This window comes from Ornithodoros turicata, chromosome 2 (genome assembly GCF_037126465.1).
Source record: "Ornithodoros turicata isolate Travis chromosome 2, ASM3712646v1, whole genome shotgun sequence".
NCBI classification, from domain to species: domain Eukaryota; kingdom Metazoa; phylum Arthropoda; class Arachnida; order Ixodida; family Argasidae; genus Ornithodoros; species Ornithodoros turicata.
The window spans coordinates 140,616,599-140,637,596 of NC_088202.1; the positions used below are offsets into that span (position 1 = coordinate 140,616,599).

General features: G+C 45.3%; 1 protein-coding gene across 1 annotated transcript; it reads right to left on the reverse strand.

Annotated features, from left to right (window-relative positions):
• Positions 1–243: 243 nt before the first annotated feature.
• LOC135385098 (CUB domain-containing protein 2-like) lies at positions 244–15,562 on the reverse strand. The gene is made up of 9 exons (XM_064614274.1): positions 15,289–15,562; positions 13,473–13,660; positions 10,304–10,460; positions 9,302–9,454; positions 7,649–7,837; positions 5,133–5,290; positions 1,705–1,739; positions 1,462–1,590; positions 244–256 (listed from the first exon to the last, which is right to left on the reverse strand). The coding sequence occupies exons 1-9, from the start codon at positions 15,560–15,562 to the stop codon at positions 244–246; spliced, it is 1,296 nt and encodes a 431-aa protein (XP_064470344.1).
• Between the last annotated feature and the right edge of the window lie 5,436 nt (positions 15,563–20,998).

Sequence of the window (20,998 nt, forward strand, 5' to 3'; positions counted from 1 at the left end):
GAGGGAGCACATGGGTCTCTTTGAGCATTAGTTGTCGAGGGGGGGTGTTAGAAGAGGGCGACAACAGCCTTGTGGCGCATGAGCACTGTGTCTCGCGCACTCATTCTAGCCTGTCGTAGCCTGTCATTAAACCTGTTGTTTCGCACTGCCGCACTGCGCTCTTACTTCTTCAAGGATAATGAAGCCCTCAGCAGAAAGAGCGGAAAGAGCAGCAGCATTGCGAACGGAGGAGGCACACAGGCGTCAATGCGAGCTCCTGCATGAAGAAAGACAGGAGTTTGGCAAAATGGTAGCAGACCTTAACAATCAGTTTTTGCAAAATTGCACACAGACGCTAATGACTTTTCAACAGCAGCAAGCTTCACTTATACAAACACTTCTACACTCCCCAACACGAGAGACAGTTTGTTAACAGGTGGCGCCACTGAAGAACTTTCTCCTTTGTAAGGATCTTTGGGCCATCGACCATGAACAGAGTAGTGAGCGGCTCGTTTGCATACGCTCACTAAACAAATACACATTGTAAATTTTAAATTTTACTATGCACGATTACGGAGCCTCTGTTTTACGTAGCGGTGCCTTCAGTGAAAAATATTCAAAGAAAATAAACTCGTCAACTCTGCGATTTTTTCGAGCCATTAATCTGTTTCGGTCCACATATTTCTTGCACGGTTCCGTCGTACCATAGGAGAGATAGTGTGGGTGATCCACGGAGCAGATTGGTGCACTGCTCCGTGCAAGAAATATGTAAACCGAGAACGCTTAATTACTCAGCAAAATCACTGTCTTGTTGAGGTTTTTTGTTTTTCTTAGAATATTTTTTGCTGAAGGCCTCGGTACGTAAAAGAGAGGTTCCAAAATCTTGCAAAGTAAATTTTAAAGATAGGATGTTTATTTAATTGTTGAGTGTATGCAAATGAGCTGCTCACCACCCAATTCATGGCCCAAGGATTCATAAGTTCAATTCTAAGTTCACTCCCAAGGATCTTTACTAAAAAGATCTTCGATGGCACCACTTGTTCACAAATTATTCGACCGGGGGCCCTTCGTGAAACACTGTGTAGTATATTGTAATAGTATGAAGCAATGCTTGTATAAATTGTGTATTGTGCAAGTTTGTAGTGTCTGTGTGTGCCTTTAAAGAATGCCCTTAAAGATATCCTAACGTACATGTAAAATAAATTGTATAATTTTCCTACCTTTTAGCTGCATGTAATCAATTCATTTCCAGCACATCAGCACATTTATACTTCACCTCGCAAAACCGATATGTAATCAGGTACCTGGACTTTGCCATTATAAATACAAGACTCGTCGCTATGAAGAATATCACCTGGGACCCCTGATGCACGACCAATATAGAATTTGTAGCATTCAGGCACGCCATGCCCATTCATTGATCTACTGTGTGCTTACTTGTCTTCTGCTGTCATCAGGGAGGAGGACAAACGCAGTGCTCACCTTAACGCAGATGGGCTGCTGTGCAGGCCACACAGGGCATCCCGCACGGCTGCATTGCCTCCATCTGCCTGTGTCTGGCGTGTTGGCTGAGGGAAGGTTCGTTCTAAGTCCTGCATGTCTTCAGCCCAGCTAATGGAAAGAATACATGCATATAATTGTGAAGACTCTACAAAACATAGCACTACAAAACATAACTCTACAAACACAAGACTCTAGCATAGATGAGAATCTACAATGTGTTACCTTGGGTTGATGCCTTCGTTGCTTTCCTCGCTTTCCTGTTATGGAGCACACAGACTGCTGCTACAAGTGTTGGTACAAACTTGTAGATCGTGTCTGTGTGCTTCATAACACAGCGCCACCTGCTCTTCAGCCGTCCAAAGGCATGTTCCACAATAACCCTGCCTGCACTCAGGCGCTCGTTGAACAGTTCCTGCTCTGCCGTGAGCCATCCAGTCTGGGGAAACGGCTTATGCCGGGTCCCCAAGTATCACATATGGAACCAGGGTTCCGCTAACGTCTCTGTGCACCTGCATGTTCAGAAAGTTTATACTTTTTAGTGGTTCTCTATGTGAATATAATGTGATCATATTTGAAAGCAAGTGCTGCCCCATCTAAAGTGGTACGTCTCGTTCACTTTTGCAAATAACAACTACAAATTATAGCTGGTAATATATACTCGTGGAATAAGTCGACTGTTGTCTGTGTACAGCCTTGAGGACTTCAGCACAGAGGCATCATGAGCGGACCCTGGCAGCGCACAATAGATGTTGCGGAACCTGCAAAGCGTTCCCTATGTGAATTTACGGGTCAAATCAGTGTGTTTGGTGAAACTAGCACTTGTACAAGTTATAATGGCAGTCGATGAAACTTGTACAAGTGTTGTGAATGGGCTAAAAAAATGACATAGGCAAACCTCATTCGGTCATCCACAACAGCTTGTAATACTAGGGACGCCGACGCCTTCCTGTTGACATAGCCCAACGATGGAGGGGAACAGGAATGTGGGCACCGTCAACTGCACCGATCGATCACCTGCGGTATGCCACACTTGAGCAGGAAGCGCTGTGCAATCACAGTTGCTTCCTCATGGTCAGGCATGAGGATGAACTGGCTCAGAAGGTGCTTCCGCAAAGTGTAGCAAAACAGGTACACACAATTGTGGACAGTCGATTTATGTACGCCAAACAGTGATGCAGCACAGCGTGATTCACCACAGCTGGCTAGCTTGTACAGTGCTATGGCAACCCGCTTCTCAGTTGGCACTGGCGTTCTGATTCGGTTTAAAGCGGGAGACATGTGTGGCCTTACAAGGGCAACCAGTCGTACAAAAGTTGCCCTCGAAATCCTGAAGCTCTCCTTCCACTGGCACGGGCTACCAGTGCCCACAAGGTTTTCCCACCAAGCGTATGGACGAGTCCACATCCATATGCGCCGTCTTGCACGCCCTATGACTTGCAGGACTGAAGAGATACAGTCCAGGTTAATTGGGTTTGTCTGGTGGTGCATGAAAAACAGAACCATGAGCAATAGATTGCTGAGCTTTGTTGTGTAGTAGCAGCACTTAGTACCTGCTGCCTTCCTAGCAGCAATATTTTGATTGCTAGAAATGCAAATAACGAAGACCGTTGGGCTAGTTGGTATTCCATGGCAAAGGTGCAAAAAACGCTGCGAAGTGTTACAAAACGGACAGTCACGTTTTTTGTTTGTCCCTCTGTTGTGCGTTTTGTAACACTTCGCAGCGTTTTTTGCACCTTTGCTAGAAATATATATATAAAGAAAATTTATTTATTAGATTAACTTTTGATAGAAATGCAACAAATATGGCACAGCTGCACTCGAATAAGCATCACAAAGTTTGCAAGTTAGGAGTTTGCAGACGAGCAGGCTAGGTAGTTTTAATCGAACATTAATGCACTACTTTGAGCGTCAAGCGGTTCAGATGTTCAACAGTACACGCGAAAAGCAAAATACTACAATACAATAAATGCGCAACAGGTAACCATTACAGCGTCCTACAAGTTTTTCCTTGTCCCATCGGTCCCATGGTCCCATACGGAAAATAAAGGAAGTAGCACAAGGCAAGCAGGCGCCATAGAAAATTGTACTGCAGCAGCACACTTCACCACACACCTTACAGTGCGGAGCTGCCCATTCTCCGAGTGTGCAGACTGGCGTCGTCCTCGTATCGTCGGGCGTCGCAAAGAGTATGCGCTGCACCTTTTGATTGTGCTGGTGCACCACAATCATCATCGCTACGATGTGACGGATCAGTAACAAGCTGATCATGCTAAGAAACTCGCTTTGCTGTGCAAGCAGCAGGAAAACCAAAACAACTTCATTCATAGCTTTCGCAGATCCGCGGCCGTTGTGTTCCCAAAACTATCCGTAGTTGTTGCCAAAGTTTACCGCAGTTCGACCGAAAGAATGGTAATGCCGGCAGTCTATTCATCGAATCAGGGCTCGCAGAAAGGCTACAGAAGCATTTCAGATGTAAAGAACATACACGATAAGAAGTTTGTATGCAATATGTCCTAATTATAAAGCCATGGGCCAGAGATGAGGCTGGCGCTTCAGTCGAAGATCAGTCGATTGAATTTCCATCGAGCTCTTAGGCGCCTTAGTCGTCCGCAAGTAAACCGCCGCCAGTCGACTTTGACGATCAGTAGACCGGACTATTTAGTCGACATAGTATCCATGTAAACATAGCTAGTTTCGCATAATCGCGATTGTCATCTCAATGCAGTTGCATGTCTGTCAATGTCTGTCGTGGTATACGTGCCTTCCTCTTGTGCACACTCGGACATAACGCTGCACAGCACCGAAGGCGAACGTATCAAAGCTAATAAGTTGCCACTGCAGCCAGAAACGGCCTCTCACTTTCAACAAATCAGGAAAGCAGACGATATACCATCTTGAACAACGGTTGGTTCTGAAGGAGGTGTCCTGTTTTCAGAGTGCTCGAGGCAAACTTATTACACAGAAGAGCAGAGATGCCGAAGAACAAGTATCTGCACAGAGGGCTTGCTTAGACGGGAAGAAAAAAAATGTTGACAGATGGAAGTATAGCAGTTGTCGCAAAAGTCAGAGAGCGGCGGTTATCACTGATCTAATTGTTAACGGACAATCGCTTCTGCGGAAGTCAACAGAGAACGTTTGTTCGCACAGCGCTCAGAAACGGAGTAAAATAGCGTCAGAACAGAAGTACTGGCGTGTTCTCCTTGCTTTTACCCTAGTCAATGACACATTGTGCAGAATTCCAGGATTATTTGTTGATTTGAATTGGAGGCCGACTTCGCAAATATTTCAGTGTGCGACATTCTATCGAGATGGCAGCACATGTTCGAGACGCACCAAACTTTAATTAATAAAAAAATTAACGACTCAACATTGTCCTCTAAAAAAGACGTCATTGACTAGAGAAAAGTTAAGAAAACACGCAGTACCAATGTTATGATGATCGTTCAGAGCGTCCAAGTGTCCTGTGCGAACGAAAATCGCCCATAGGTTTCTGAAGAAGTGATTACGCCTTAAAAAAAGAGTTTCACAAACATAACGCGGCAAGGAGCCATTAGTCCTTCTGAACCACAGGGTTCTGTCTCCTGATTTGTTGAAAATGGGATGGATACGCCCATTTTGTTGGTCCAATACTATCACACACTTCGGAATACCTTAGCAACTGAACGCACCGCACCGTATTTCGACGGCATGACCTGGATCCACAGAAATGTACCACACACATTCACTTTGAAAGCTATTCGGCTCAGTTCCAAAGGTACCAATGGGTCCAGTGAGGTTGCCACCACAGGCTGCAAGAAAAACGTATTTCCTGTAGAGGACAATAGAGATCAAGTACAGACACAAGGTACTGTGGGTCTCGTATCCAATAGATAATGAGACGAAATAGCTTGTATTTTATCGCTCCCACACGACATAGTGCGAGACGCAGGAACGTGATTCGTTTTTTTTTTTTTTTTTACCCAGATTGTGTAGCTTTGCTTGATGTTCATATGCCAAACGCGACATGAATGCCAACTCCGGTCATTCTTTGATTCACTTTTTTTTTTTTTTGTTCTTTTGCCGACGGGACAGGACAGTCCTTTCCCGGTATAGGGCTTTGCAGTGAATTTTCCAGAGTGCCATTTCGGGCCCAAGCGGCCGCGGATCCGACGGTAGGTGGTTTCATCCGCGGGTTCTGCATGATTCTTCAAAACGGTATGACGCCAAGGACAGCTACAAAACAAGAAAAAGCGGTGCATCTTCCCATATGGGAACAACTCGAGACCACGTATTTCAAAGTGCCGCGTCATCTGCTAAGGTGCATCGTGGAGGGAATTGACGTTCTGAGCCTGGAACACATAGAAGGGACAAATCCACACAGAGCCATACACGGCTCAGCTCAATTGTGGTAAGAGCCCTGGACCGGTAATCCAGAATATGTGACTTCCTTCTTTCATCGCAAACTACAGCGTGGTGCATATATATTGGGGTCTGATGTTGCTGCTCGCTCGCGCCAACTGTCCCGCAGAAACAGGTCTATCCGGTCACTAAAGCCGGATAGACCCTTTTCCGCCCTTTCCGGCAGCAGGCCGACTTTTCCGTATAAGTGTCATTAGACGCCACGCGACGGGAATGGAACTCGTTGTGACTAGCGGACTAGTCATCGCTATCCTCAGAATTTTCTCGAATTCAAGCTGGTAGACGGCAATTCGAAGAGATTTCCAGTGATAGCTCTCCTCCAAAATGGCGGCACCGGCATTTATGCTGCCCTTGGTGTGCTGTCAAATGACGACGTGCATTAAGGCGGACTCACGTCTTGAGAAAGTCTACGGGGGAATTTTCGTTCGCAGGGTTCTCGTAAACCTCGTCAGATTTCTAGACGAGACAGGTACAAGCGTGTTTCCCTCGAGTGTCTAGGGAATGACATATTTTTGAAGGCCTGATGCAATCCACTGATTTTTTGTGAATTAAAGTTTGTCAACTTTTCAAATTGGAGTCTATGGGAACAAGATCGCTTTTCTCGGCACACCCGCCCGCGATATTTGGGCCAAAATGATGTCACTCCATACAGTAACGGTCTGGGGAATGATTGCAAACAACAAATTCGGCAAACTTACTGCAGTTTTCCAGACCCACGCGAATTAATATAATGACTTTGTCGCTCGCTAGCATGTTCTGCACACTGCCCCTAGTGCATTACGTCCATAAAGCGTGGGAGCAAAGCAAAGGAAAAAAAAAAACCAGAACAATTTTGCAACGATTTAGTCAACTCTCCGGTAGCGAACGTTGACTTGATCACATGAGTCCGCCTTAAAGTCGACTCATCCCAATTGCCAAGCTCTCCCAAGAAAGCGACTCACGCCAGCTTAGCACGTGGTGCTCCCTATACTTTATATACAACTTTCATGCTATATAAAACACCAATAGCAAAACGTTCCGTCGCACTAGATGACTCGCCATGTTACCGCACTTGCGCCTCTGAGTTCCGTTCTTGGTTTCGGCATTTGAGGGCTTACACTATGCAACACCAGTTCCTTACACCCTGTAAGGAGGGCAGAAAAGACAGGGGCTTTTTGCACGCGGACTGCTCAGGAAAGGCATGACATGCACTGAAACGCAAGAACTTCGCTGTTGGAGTCGCAATGCGTGCTTTTACTTTTTTGTGTGACAAGCGACGCAAATGTAAATTCGTGAGTAAGTGTAAGTTCACCGTGGATTATCTTCGCTGAAAGTGCCACCAGGGCGCACCACGTGAACTACGCTACGGATACCATGGACTCAAGAGGGCAAGCGGAGACCAATCTGGTCAATCACCTTGCAAGAAGTCGCCTCGGCGGGAGTGACTTCGTTAACCGTATTTGTAATCCTTCATTTCGCACTCTCCAATTTTTCCAAGGAAGAGATTGGTGCACGAGCAGGAAAGGACACCCTTGATTCGAGGACGGTTTGGTACGGTACGCACTGGAGCTAACAGGGCATGTTCTATGTCAAGAGTACTTTCCCCGAAGCCATAAACCTTGGAAGTATGCATTATACATAAATCTTGGACGCATGGTTTCTACTAGAAACGATCACGAAGGAGAGGATATGGAGGAGGGAAGGTAGCGAGACTCCTTAATTGCATGGCAAAATTCAGTGCAAACGCTCAGACCTACTCAGAAGAACGGTGGCTGGGAAAGGAACTTACTGAACACCCGGTAGGACAAGGCAAATCCCTTGCCAGCGACGCTCCAGTCGGTCTTGAAGCGGACGAGGACGGATGAAGACACCGTAATGTTACCAGGAGCCTCCTTCCCACAGGTACGTAGGAGCTGACGAGAACTGTCCGTCGGTCCCTCGTACAATGTGAGGCTATCGTAACGGCAGTCTTCCCGTTCTGTGAGTGAGTGGTGGCATAGAAGACGCGTCAGTCAACGGAGTTGTGACACTTTTTTCGCGCGTCGCTCCATATAAATGTAATAGACAGTCATTTGCATTCAGATGGGCTTGCTTCCACTTTGTTTACAGCAAATGCAGTAAGAGATGCGTAGAAAATTTGCTTGGTTCGCGAATACGCAAACTATGTGACATCGCGGCAGGCGCGTCCGACATTACATTCTGAAAAGGAAGGAGGGTGAGGGAGGACCAGGCTTCCACCACACGAGGTATCGCAGGCCTGGACCTCAGAGAGGAAGAAAAAGCTGTGGACAGAGAAGGATACATAGTGGGGTCCCAAGAAAGTAGTCTGGAAATATGACAGGGGAAGCAAAAGAATCAAAGAGTTCGCGAAAACCCCATTTAAGGGAAGGGGCTCAACTCCATTAGTGGCATTTATGCAACAAATTTATCAAAATAACACAATCAACACAAGGCGCGTCCGACAGGGAGAAGCTGCGGGAGAGGTGACGTGCTAACGATAACCAACAGGAACGGTCGAGGCTCTCGCACCGCTGACGTCAGAGCTGAACGCAGAAGTGTGATCAAGGGTTTGTATCTTCTCAAATACGGCAAGTAGAGAAGTCATTCTTTTTGTTTTCCTACAATGCAAGTACAAGGGGCTTTCCATATCCTTTAAATATTCTGTTTAACAAAAAAAAAAGCTATAAGAGACTAAATAGATGGCGTTTCTGCAATTGAGTTATACGGCCAGGCAGACATCCTCTCGCAGAAACTGTGCAACTACGAAATGACTAATTAACTGAAATTTATTAATTAGCTTTTTTAATTAAGGGATTTTGAGGAAATGTGAGATAGCAGAATGGGAGGCAATCCTCGTTGGAGGATTCTCCGGCAATCCTGCAATCCTCGGCAATCCGCGTAAGTCTCCGTCGGTGAAGGTGATGCGCTCCTGGGGCGCGATGTTTTGGTTTCGTCTCATTTGTATAGCGAAATTCCGCGATGGATATTTCAAGGCTTGCGTTCGTTTCAAGAATTTGAAAAGGATAGAATGACTTTCAACAAGAATTGTCTCCCATTCTGGTACCTCGCTTTTGCCCCCTAAATTACCAAAAATAAAAGGGTTAATGAATGAATTTGAAGTAATTAGTCACCTTGTAGTGACATGTCCGCCTGGTCGTAGAACTCAACTGCGTAGACGACATCCATGATGTTCTCGTAATTGTCTCCTTACATTTCTCTAGAGGATTAAAATAAAACGCCCCGTATGGTGCAACGATCCACATACACCAATGTGTCACGACCCGCTTGAATCCGGTCTGATAAAGTTCACCCTCCGAAGCACATCAACGTAGCGATCTATAGCGATCGGCGATAGATGTCAGCACCATACAGAGGCTCGTCCAGTAGGATCCGGCTCTCCACAGGTCCGTCGTGAAGAAATCGGAAAGCATAAAGAGCTTACGTTCGATGTCGAACTGTGGATCAAATGCAATTTCGACGTGGGATCCTTGTGGAACGACGATGATGTAGTCGCAGTTGAGGTTCCCTCCGTACTCATTCGGATAGCGTGGTGATGTGATGTCTCCCATGGGATCCGTGTAATTGTCTCCGCAAGCTGCGACATGAAAACATGTACGTGAATAGAAAGAGGACACTCCCATGCTGTGGGGCCCAATATGCTTTAGCACTCAGATCTCGTTTTTGTTTCCATCGGAATATTTTGTGTCGACTTCCGCATTTCATAATTAGTTAGATGAAAGCGTGCGAACGATGAAGTTGGTAATTAGGACAATACATTAAAAATTAGTACTCCACGTATGAAAGTTCATTAATGGGGTTGACAAAAATATCAGATAGTGTTATTCGGTAGCAAAGGTGTTGGACAGCACCAGGTGGATAACATCTCATCTGCCGTGACCAGGGATGCTAGAATTTTATTTGTCGCGGAAAATCTGATGTTGAGTTTGCTCAGGAGAAAACACGGATAATGCAATTTAAAACGCAAATTCTCAAATTTTATGTTTGGATGCCGAAATCGTGATTTTTTTTTTTCTGGGTGAACATAGTTATGCACACTTTGCGATTACCAGCCAATTCTTTTGCAAAACTTTTCTCGCTGATCGAAGCAACCAATCAAACGTCTCACATATAAGAACAGCATATGTTCTACGAATTATTGTCAAGATCATTCTGCAGAATCGTATACACTATATAGAAACTCCGATCTAACGTCATTTGTGTTCCTAATGAGTGATGGTGCTTAAAGCAATGTTTGGACGCAATAACGGTTTCCTTTCGGATATTAATTACGCTAATCTCCCTCCCGGTGCGTACGGTTCGCTTTGGCACAGGCTGTGTTGGACATGCGAAGCGTTCCCGCGACCCTAACATCATGACGCGCACGCGCGCACACACACGCGCGCAAAGGTTAAAGGGGCGAAAAACGAAAGGGAGAAAGACTGACCTAAGGCAGCGATAGCTTCGAATCCATCACCCTGAATGCTTGCATCGGAACGAAAAAGGAGCCTAGCTCTATGGGAAGTGCTCAGAAACGTTGGCGGGTTAGTCAAGCCACAGTACTTCACGGGGGACGTCCAAGATCCGTCTACGTCGTTGAAAATCTAGTAAAAGTAAGATTAAAAAACATCACGAACGAATTTTCAAGGAGTCATATAGAAGTGCTGGGAAATGCGAGTGAGTTATTCCTCTATCACACGGCAAATTGAATGACATTCGTTTTGTGTTACACGATGGAACCAAATGACAATACACGCGCCGAACGGCATTCGTTTTTCCCTCTCGCCCCGACTTGGATGCCGTCGTCAGTAGGGAGGTAGCAAAAACAACATCGGTCAGCCATTAGGAGAAATGAAACACGAATGAAAAGTTGCATGCCAACATTATATCACGAATTTAATAAATTTTGACAAGAAGGAAGGTAGGCTTAACCAGTGATGGCCACTAACTACTTCTACAGTAGTTTAACTATAACTACTAACTACTTTGCGATGGAGTAGTTTAACTAGTAGTTCAACTACTTTTCAGTGGAGGTAGTTAAAACTACTTCTTTAACTACTGCAGTGTAGTTTAACTACATCTACAACGTTGTCCATCAACACCAATCCCATTCTATAGCGTTCTTAGACCCCTAAATATGAATCACAAGCAGTGATAAAAGTGAAAATTTAGTACACATGCATGACACAATTGCTCTGCACCTCCGTTCTCATCAAAGAAGTAGCTCAAGGTAAAAGTCGGAGGCACAGTCATGCGGTAAAGCTTGCGGCAAAATCGGAAGTAGTTGGCGTCTGCAGTAACCTAACTACTGTAGTCAACTACTCGAAATAGTAGTTTAACTAGTAGTTGCACACTACATTTCTGCAAGTAGTTGATAACTACTTTTTAACTACAATCAGGTAGTTTAACTACTAGTTTAACTACATGTAGTTAACTACTGGCCATCACTGGGCTTAACACTGTTTTTCAGAGGAACTCCCCTCGTTCCCAGTCGACTCTCATGCCCGTGCGATTTGTGCCGTCTTTGCTTGTGATACTTGGCCCAAACCAGCGTCGTCCCAAGCGCAACTGTATGATTCGGTCTCAACTGAGGCGCGGTGGTCCGGACACCATCATCGATTTCCTTTTGAAAAAAAAAAAATGTTGTTCCGCAACACGTATGCACGCAGAAGCAATAAATATTTTGGCTCTATGCCGGGCAGGAAAAAAAAAAAAGAAAAGCAAAAGAAATTGACTCGGCGGAGGAGCTTTCTGACGGAGCGACTTTGACGTTTTATTCCTCGCCAGCGGACTGTCACAAACTATAGGTTTGGGCCTGCTCAAACTATAGATTAGGACCGGCAGGCCTTCGTGGCCAGAAACGTAGCAGTAGTTCTGATTACTCGGCAGCCATTGTAGTCTTCCCTTCGACTCGAAAGAAAGACTCGAAAAAAAAAAAGAAGAAAAAAGAAAGAACGAAAGCTGTAATTTAAGTATTTTTGGCTCCTAGGTAGAGTGCCAAAACCTTTCGTTTCGGGACTAAATTCACGGGTTTACGAGAAATTTAGGGACTATTCGTAGTGCAGTGCGTAATTATACAATCCAGGGGACTAGACCTGTAATTGTTTCCCCATTCCCCATTGGCTGCGTGATGATCCCTTGATGAGGACTTTAACTTTAAGGAACATGGCGCATCATTGTAGGAGAACACTGCGGTCAAATAGTAAACGGTGTATCTTTGCCAGGGGTTGCTTTGGTACATGTCTTCTTTTTCTCTTTCTCTTTTTTTTTAAATCAGGATCACTTACGAAAACGAAAAGCTGCTTCGCCGTGTAGCCGGTTCTGTAATTTCAAGGCACACGGTATTTTACGGGATATTCCGTAGTTCGGCGTACGCGATCTTTCAATGGTGTCGGAAGATGGGGGGAAAGGGAGGAGGGGGGGGCAGCCTGTTTGAACAGAGGCTGTGGGGGCCTATAGACTACTCCGCTTTCATGCCTAGATATAGGGCAGAATACCTGGTGTTGATATCGTAGCGTTTTCCTCTTTTTTTTTCTTTTTTTTTTTACGGGGTTTTCATATTAGTTCTAACTTCGAATGTGCGTATTGACTGGTATGGTATCCGCACTACGCCTCGGACACGAAAACTTGCGGACACATTCCAAACTTTTGAAAATTACACTGGTAACTGTGGTGGAACAAAAAAACTGAAAAAAAAGAAACAGAAAGCAAAAAGGGAAAAAAAATCTTACACTAGCTTGAGTGTGCATATTGCACTGGTTGCTTCTGCACTCTAAGAAAAAAAGGAGTAAAACGGGGAGTAATTGCAGCTTCTACTCCCCTAGTCTGCAATTACTCCCCATTTTAGTCCCCTAACCCAACATTTAGTCCCGACATTTACTCCCCAGGACTGCAAATTGTCACTAAACTTCGCGAATGGTCTCCTGAATGCAACAGTCTACGTAAATACGTGCCCTTGGTCAATTTGAACGACATAAAGCTGTATAACTCAGACAACGTAGCAATTTTCCAGCCACACAGAATAAGAAACAGTTAGCTCATCTTTCTTCGCAAATTATGCCCTATGTATGGCGCACGATTTTATATCACTCGATATATATCACCGTTGACGGTTTGCTTCAAAGTAATTTCATGCATGCGCACCAATTATGTACCTGGGACTCTTACAACAGCGCGTGAAATGCGGTCTTCACTCTGTGGCATTCATTTACTCCCGAAAGGGACTATTTTTTGTGGCAATGCAATTACTCCCCAAAGGGAGTAAAAGTACTCCTTTTTTTCTTAGAGTGATGTGAAACGCGGGTCGCGTCTCGTTTGTTCCTTTCGTTCTTCGTTCGTCTCCACAGCCAACCCACACCGGCACGAAAACCACTGGCAAAGTTCAGCATTAAATATGCCCCTGTCCGTATAGGGAAAGGCAGCCCATATCCTAAATGATAGAATCCTGTAAGGGGAAGCTGTTTCAAAGTATGTCGAGTGATTTTGAACTGGGTGTAGCACACGCCTTTTTTTTTTATACAATTGTAAATGTACCGATCCTTCGAACTTCAGCTGGTGCATCCTGCGGAGACGGACTTCTTACGACCCTGCGATCCTTGGGAACAGTTGTTGCCTACCTGAATATAGTCCCTGGCACAGCCTGCAGATTGCTGAATATCGAAGCGACCTCTAAATGTGATGTTGACACGATGGCCCCTTTGACCGCCAAGCACCCACTCGCATTCGGTGTTGGCTGGGTAGGCTGATGGGTACCTGGGTGTTCGTATCGCAACCAGGCTTTGTATGTGAATGAAACCTCCACAAGCTGTGCAGGAAAAAAAAGGAAGGAGAAAGGTATTCATTATATCAAAAATCCGTAACGGAATACAGCATTCGTTTTTGATTCTACGAGACACGCTGCTTAAATCTCCGTATGTTCGGCGCTTCGAAGGTCCCACAGCGCCGGTACTTAGAACGCAAACTTTTAGCTGACTCCGTACTTTCTGTAATGTTTGAGAAACCTGGCGGTGGACAGGCTCAACAAATCCCAAGCTTTCCGTCTTAATGTGAGGGTTAGAAACGTGTAAGGAATTCTTCGTGTGATATAAGTCAGCCAATATGAGTACAGCTCCTGAGCTAGATGCATTCATATGCGAAATAAATGTCAAAGACCGCCAGCGATGGCGGTGGTAATACTGTGCGATTTCCTGAGGACCAGTTAAATTTACATTACTTTTAATTTATTGCTGAAAAAGAATATATTTGTTCAAGTCATTTAAAGGATCAGTGCCGCATGAAATGGAAGCCGCGTTGGACCCATGCGATATACACATGAGTTAAGAGTTGGTACAGTAGTCGGGCAGCAAATTGTACCTGCTGAAGTACAGAATAAAGTTTTTTGTTGGCAACATCATGTTCTTTGAGTCATGTTGAGTTCTTTTGTTCTTTGGGTTCTTTGAGGGAGTTCTTGACCCTTCCCGGAGAGACGCTTGAGTACGAGGACGAACAGAAAACACACACACACGAAGCTTTTGTGTTTTCTGTTTCTCCTCGTACTCAAGCTTCTCTCCGTGGTCGGGAAGGGAGAAGGAAAGTAGTCTTAACCGTTTGCCCGTCTGGCGTTGCATGGTACCGCGGCTCACTTAGAGGTATCGTGGACATTCAAGTGCTGCGTTTCCGAAAAAAAGAAAAATCAACCGGCTAGTTGAAAGCAGGGTTGCGGAATGGGGCCACCAATTCCATTCCAATTCCATTCCTTTCAATTACTTTGGAATGAAAAGGTATGGCCAATTCTCACTCCTGGAATAGGCTTGGCAACCCCGTTTCATTCCGTTCATTCCATCATGGACCCGTAACCGTACTGGGTAGCCCAGCAGCCACCGGCACGCCCAGACCATTCCATTCCAATTCCATTCCTGCGAAAAAGTGCCTACTTCCATTCCCATTCCGTTCCTAGGGTAGTTTCCGCCATTCCATTCCAATTCAATTCCGGGCTCTGATAAATCTGGAATAATTCCGGAATCATTCCAACTCCGGAGTGGCAACACCGCAGCCCTGGTTGGAAGGCACTTATCTGTTACGAGACTTAGAGTGTACTTGTGTGCACTCTTAAGTCAATAGACGTCTTTGGCTCACTGCCTCGTGTCCGCAAGTCACGTTTCTAGACTGCCTTATCAATGGCAGCGATTCGCAGGAAAGGCACATAGCCAATGCTCGTGCTCTACCTAAGTTGCTATGGACGCCCTAAGAGAAACGTCGGGATAATTCGCTGTGAAGTCGGCCCAGGACGCCCATCTTGCCCGACTGCAGCAAGCGGATCCATCACAACCACTAACCATGACTACTTCTACACAAGTTTGCATCTTCGAAAGAACGACACTGTCTATCTCTGGGTGGCCTCGAGCTTATGGGGTTCCGCATCACCAGTATGAGTGACATCGGCCGGTAACTTACACAGTCCCGCGAGAGACACGGTAAAGTTGAATCCCGCGGCAGCACCATCGCCATCCGAGTGAAAGTTGACTACGAATTGCCTGCCCCGAAGCAGAGGGGGTCTCCTGGCACCACAATATTTGTCGATGCTGGGCGACCTGACGTGCGATCCACTGAGGATATCCACGTAGTCCTTGGAGCAGTCGTTTTCCAGTTCGAAACTTGTAAAGTTGAGCTGCATTAGGAGGTTTCCGGTTAGAAGCTTTCTGTCGGTAGGTAATCCTGGGCGTCCCATGGTATCCTATACTCTAGACAGAGGATAACCTCAAATAACACGCTTCTAGCCCACGGCCATTCAGAAAAAATATCGTCCCTCGTTCCCTATCTGTTCAAAATAAGAGGCACACGTCTTTTTGTGGCACTCGTGACAGTTATTGTTTAAAAAAAATTGAGGCCCCGCGCTTTCCAGTAATAGAGAGTTATCACGGTATTCTATTCTGTGGAATAATTGGCTTCCTGTGTGTTGAAGCTCTCTGCTAAGAGGACGACGACGTGACAACGCCCGCTTCTGTGTGGTGAACAACGGTGAGCCGATCCTGCCGTTACACCCTCCCCCCCCCCTCTCTCTCTCTGTCAAGAGTACACGAGTACACACGATAGTACACACAGAGATGCGATTTGTCGTGCACTCTACAGTGTTCACTCTTCAGTGTTCAGTGTTCAAATCATAACAGAAACATTAAAGTTTCCTCTGCAACTGATAGCTATGCACCATTAGCCAGACTGGTGGTCTGTCGAATGGGCTTACCTCGATTTGTGCGTCCCACACGGGTGTTTCGAGTACCCACATACAATCTGCGTTACGAGTATACTGATCCGGGTACGCGGGAGAGGTGAAGAACGATGGAGTTTCTTGCACTCTGACCCGCCCTCCACATTCTGAAATAGCATGGGAATCAAATGGCGAAGTATGGCAAATGACGACAAGTCAGTGCAAGTCCCTCTATTTCACCCCACGTGCGGAATGGATGCTAACCTGATGTGAAGATAAAGCGGTAATTTGTTGGGAACAAGCTGCTTCCCAAATTTGCGCGGGCTTGTGTTCAATTCAAAATAAATTGTGTAGTGTGTGGTCCAGCATTCCTTGCAGCTAAAGAAGTTTCAATAATAGTAAGCAGGTGGACACTTTCGAAACATAATTCTAATTTACAAAAATCTTCGTGTTCCATGACTGACTATACCTTGCAGTCCTCGAGTGCTGGTACATCGTGTCTAGTACTTATATGCAATAAACTTAATTAAAGAAATTGCGGAAATATAATGAATTTTAGCACTTGAGCTTCCTCTCTAAAGCTACTTTGCATTTAATAGTTCTTTTCTGGTTCTTTCTACAAAATTTTCGCCGTTCTTGTCGTTGGATCTAGGCGTCTGATGATGACGTCATGGAACAGTTTCCTATCGTGAATGAAATATTCAGACAGCCTGTTTTCTCACGTAGAATGTTTCTCTGTAACAGATTATAGTCTAGATCACTTATGTGGAAAACCGAGCATTATACAACCCGCTCATTGTTCGCTGACGTCTTTGTGATAACTACCCGTACTCTAGGTGGTGTTATCTTAGCTGTTGGCGAAATTAGATGTTGTACACTATTTGCACTGTGACGGTTAAGAGATACGCAGTGACAAAAAGATGCTTACCATTAATTTTGTACGTTGCGTTAATCCCGCCTGAAGGCTGCAAATGCTTCTTGACGTAAACCAGTTCCGTGGCACCGAACTCCATCACGCTTCGCTGCTTCATGCCACGTTCGCAAATTGCGTCTGAAACTGTTTCACGAAGCGCGTCAACCCCACGTACTAAAAGGATGCTCTCTCGAACGTTTTTCAATTGTCATGCTCCATCAGAACGTCAACAACTTCACTTTTATGATGAGGAATGGGGAGTTTCATCACCAGGGGCGATACTCAAAGTTATCGCTGGTGGTGACACGGCGAATGAAATAATTAGTCCCTTCACAATACGGATCTAAGTCCTATATTGTGTCCAAGAAGGTCGAAAGAGGTTTGAGGGCAGCGTGTTGTGGGCTGGATTTGGGCCAGGGACCAAGCAATTTTGATAGAGAGAAGGGGCGAGAATCCAACTGATTAAGACCCCTAGAGAGTGCAGTTCGGGAAGGTTGGTAGCAGTGATGGGCAGTAACTACTCATGAGGTAGTTTAACTACAACTACTAACTACTTCCCTTAAAAGTAATTGGAATTACTAATTAACTACATCTTGCAAAAAGTAATTAAACTATATTTGTAACTACTACAAAGTAGTTTCAATTACTTTTCCAACTACTTTGTGGAAAATGGCTGTAAGAACAATAAAGGTGTCACTAATAAGTAATAATAGACAGCAATATCGGTTGAAGTAATAATTTAATTCGATGTACATTCGTAATGCGTTCACACCATCCTGGTGCCCCTGAGTCCCAAAGCGCTCACCTGTCTGCGGTCATAAATTGGTACAGAGCAGATACAAAACTCTTCTAGTGCTCCAGTGAGCTTCAAATTTTTCCAGAAGGCAATTCAACAAAACAAAGGAAAATATTTTCAGGCCTTCCTGTTCCTTTGGGCAAGTTGACTAACGAGGTGTTAACATAGTGAACTATTAAGAAAAATTGGCTGTTCAGCCCAAAGTCGCATTACAGTTTAAGCGAAGCCATCACCTTTGTAATGCCACATTACTATTCATCTGACATAACACTAGTCCAGTGCTCTAACTGAACTGGCATCGGTGACTCTGCACACAGCTTCCAAATTATATCACAAAAGCACCAATGCCTTGTGCTGGCTGTGCTTACGCTTGAATCAGATTCTTAGCGGACGAAGCCAGTGATCTCAGCACCACCATCTTTTCGAACAGTGTGTCCGAAATTCTGCACCTTCTCGGTGTCAATATCTGGCCAGCTAAGCTAAACAACCTTTCAACAACTGCACTACTGGGCAGTGAAGCGTTAAACTTGACAAAACATGCTTTCAAACAAGGGTAGGTGTGCAAAATTTTCGTATCTGTTCGCTTGTCCAAGAGGTACGGCTCAAACTCTGACACAATCTTGTCATGCGTGGTTGATCCAACACGCATATCTTGCATGCATGTGTTGTCCACAAAACTGAACAAATTGTCATCGTCCTGGCTGTCCAATGTTGAGCTCTGACTCACTGTGTCCAATCCAAGGTCCATGCCCTCATTGTCATTCATTTGTTCACTCTTCCGGAGGACCTCTTCGATTGCTGCAATGACCTTTTCCTTTGTAGTAAGTTCGCCAGACTGCGAAATGCACGACATCTTGAACCTTGGTACCAACACGGTAGCAATTTTGTATTCATCACTTTGCAGGATGTCTCGGAATCTCTCATCGAGACTCACTTGCAGAACATTTATGAGGGGAACAACGATTTTGTACTTTACTTTACAGATGGCACTTAGCTTGGTTTTGATTCCGAGGACCATTGGGATCACATGCCCCAGGAAGCAGTCCTTTTCCCCTTGAAGCAATTTCATTGCAGCAGCCACTGGAGCCATCACCTTTACGTACGCTTCGAGAAAACAGAAATCGGACTCGGTCATTGAATCACCTTTCAGTTTCATTTCTGAGCTGCACTGTTTAACTTTGTCGATCCCAATGCCCAGCACGCGTTTCACAGCTTCAAAATCCGAAGACCACCTTGTAGATGTGGGGTTGATGAATGTTGTTCCTGTTACCCTGTGGACAATATCGGACATCTTTGTGCTCCGATGTACCGCATTTGACAAGGCCTGCACTTTTCCCATCGCTCTGTCATGTGCGCTCTTGTACGCTGGATTTGACCTTGCTTTGGGAGCATCCACCGAGGCGACTAAGTAGAGTAAATGATTTGCACACCTCTTTTGCGGAGGAAGCAGTGAAGTCAAACCAGCATCGTCGTCAGTAACACTGTTCAGCAATCCAAAAATTTATTCGCATTCCACTGATTCAGACATGTCGGTGATATCTTCTTCATCCTCGTCACTTTCCTCAACAGTGGCTTCAGAAGTTGCAGAGTCTCTGCTGAACATACGAAATGCCTTTGCAAAATTTGCTGCGTTGTCAGTGACGCAGTCCTTGACCTTTTCCATGATACTGAATTCATTGTAGATGTCGATAAGCATTTCAGCAATCCTTTCAGCAGTGTGCTCATACTTAAATCGTCGGCATGCTATCACGAAACCCTTTCTCTCGAGGGAAGCTGCATCAACATAGTGAACTGTTACTCCCATATATGCCCGATGATGAGAGCTCCATAGATCGGCTGTTGAAGACACCCACAGTGCGTTTGAGATTTCCTCAATTATCTCCGTTTTCTTTTCATAGAACATTGCTCTTATGCGCCGCACCACTGTTCTTCGACTTGGAATTGACAACCTAGGAGCCACTGTTCTGCAGAAGTTCTCAAATCCTGTTCTCTCAACTGTTGCAGTTGGCATCATGTCAGTGACTATCAGTTCTGTAACAGCTTTGTCAAATGCTTCTTGTGTTATCTTCTTGTCGCACGCATTTTCCACAATCTGGCACAGGCTCGCTTGTTTGCTGCCATGGGGACCCTGGTTCGAGTCAGCACTCCTTTGCGCACCGTCGACGTCCCCTTTCTTTTTTCGTCTCTTGCTGTTCTTTTGTCTCTCGTAGTCCGTGAACTGGACAGGATGTTGCTCCTGAGGATGAAGAGGAATAAAAATAATGGTCATATCGGAGCTCGTTGGGAAATTTGTCGGGCGAGAAACTGAAATCTTCCTCACAACGGGAACGTCAAGAGACCGTCACACAACCTAGTATGACTACTGGCGACAGACGCGTAGGAACAAAAAAGAAAAAGAGAAGAAAACGTCCTGCGAGCAGGTACGAGCAACATCTCACCACATACAGGCGTGCGCGCCATTTGCTACATCAACACAGGGTATGCATCGTCCAACGCCATTCAGAAACAAAGGAGCCGGGACATTTTTTATGGTTGACGCCTTGTAGATCACAACAACCAAATGTCTCAGCAAAGGTGCACGCGATGTAGTGAAAGAGGGTATTTGCAATGCGAACAGAAAATGGTAATCCTAAACGAATGTGCACTGCCGCGTTGCCATTAAAATAGGAGTTGCCGTTAATCGGTGGAAATTGTCTATAGCAAAGCACTTGAATACACAGATCATTTATTAACGCAAGTGAATTTACTCACCCGCACGTGTTTCAAGAAGTTACTGGAACTTCTCACGCTGCCGGACAACGTACGACAGGGGCAAAACCGGCACTCTGCAGTGAAGTTTGCGCTTCCCTCCTTGACCTTAACATTCTTGTAGCAGTACTCAATCACGAAGGAGTCCATCCCGACAGTGACACAGGCAATAACCCCGACAAGAAGAAGAACGTGAAACATGCTGCAACAACAACGAACGCATGCTCGCTGCAACCCAGAACGCTAATACTTGGATTGGATTGCCTCCGGCCGCGACCAAGCGGGTGCCTCGGGCTAAGGCGTCTGCTACGGCTTCGCGCGATCACCACGAGGTCGCGGGCGCGGCTTCGTAGTTAAACTACAGTAGTTAACTACAAAAAATGTAATTTAACTACCAACCTGCAACTACATATGACAGAGTAGTTATAATTACCAAGTAACTACTCGAAAAGTAATTTAACTAGTAATTCAACTACATGTAATTGAACTACTGCCCATCACT

What these genes read in the sequence shown, in the direction of transcription:
- LOC135385098 (XM_064614274.1), bottom strand. Translation starts at nt 15,562, where the DNA reads ATGGGACGCCCAGGATTACCTACCGACAGAAAGCTTCTAACCGGAAAC. An exon ending in CGTGTCTCTCGCGGGACTGT is followed by an intron (nt 13,661 to 15,288) that starts GTAAGTTACCGG and finishes TTTCCTGCACAG; the next exon opens with CTTGTGGAGGTTTCATTCAC. An exon ending in GTGCCAGGGACTATATTCAG is followed by an intron (nt 10,461 to 13,472) that starts GTAGGCAACAAC and finishes TACTTTTACTAG; the next exon opens with ATTTTCAACGACGTAGACGG.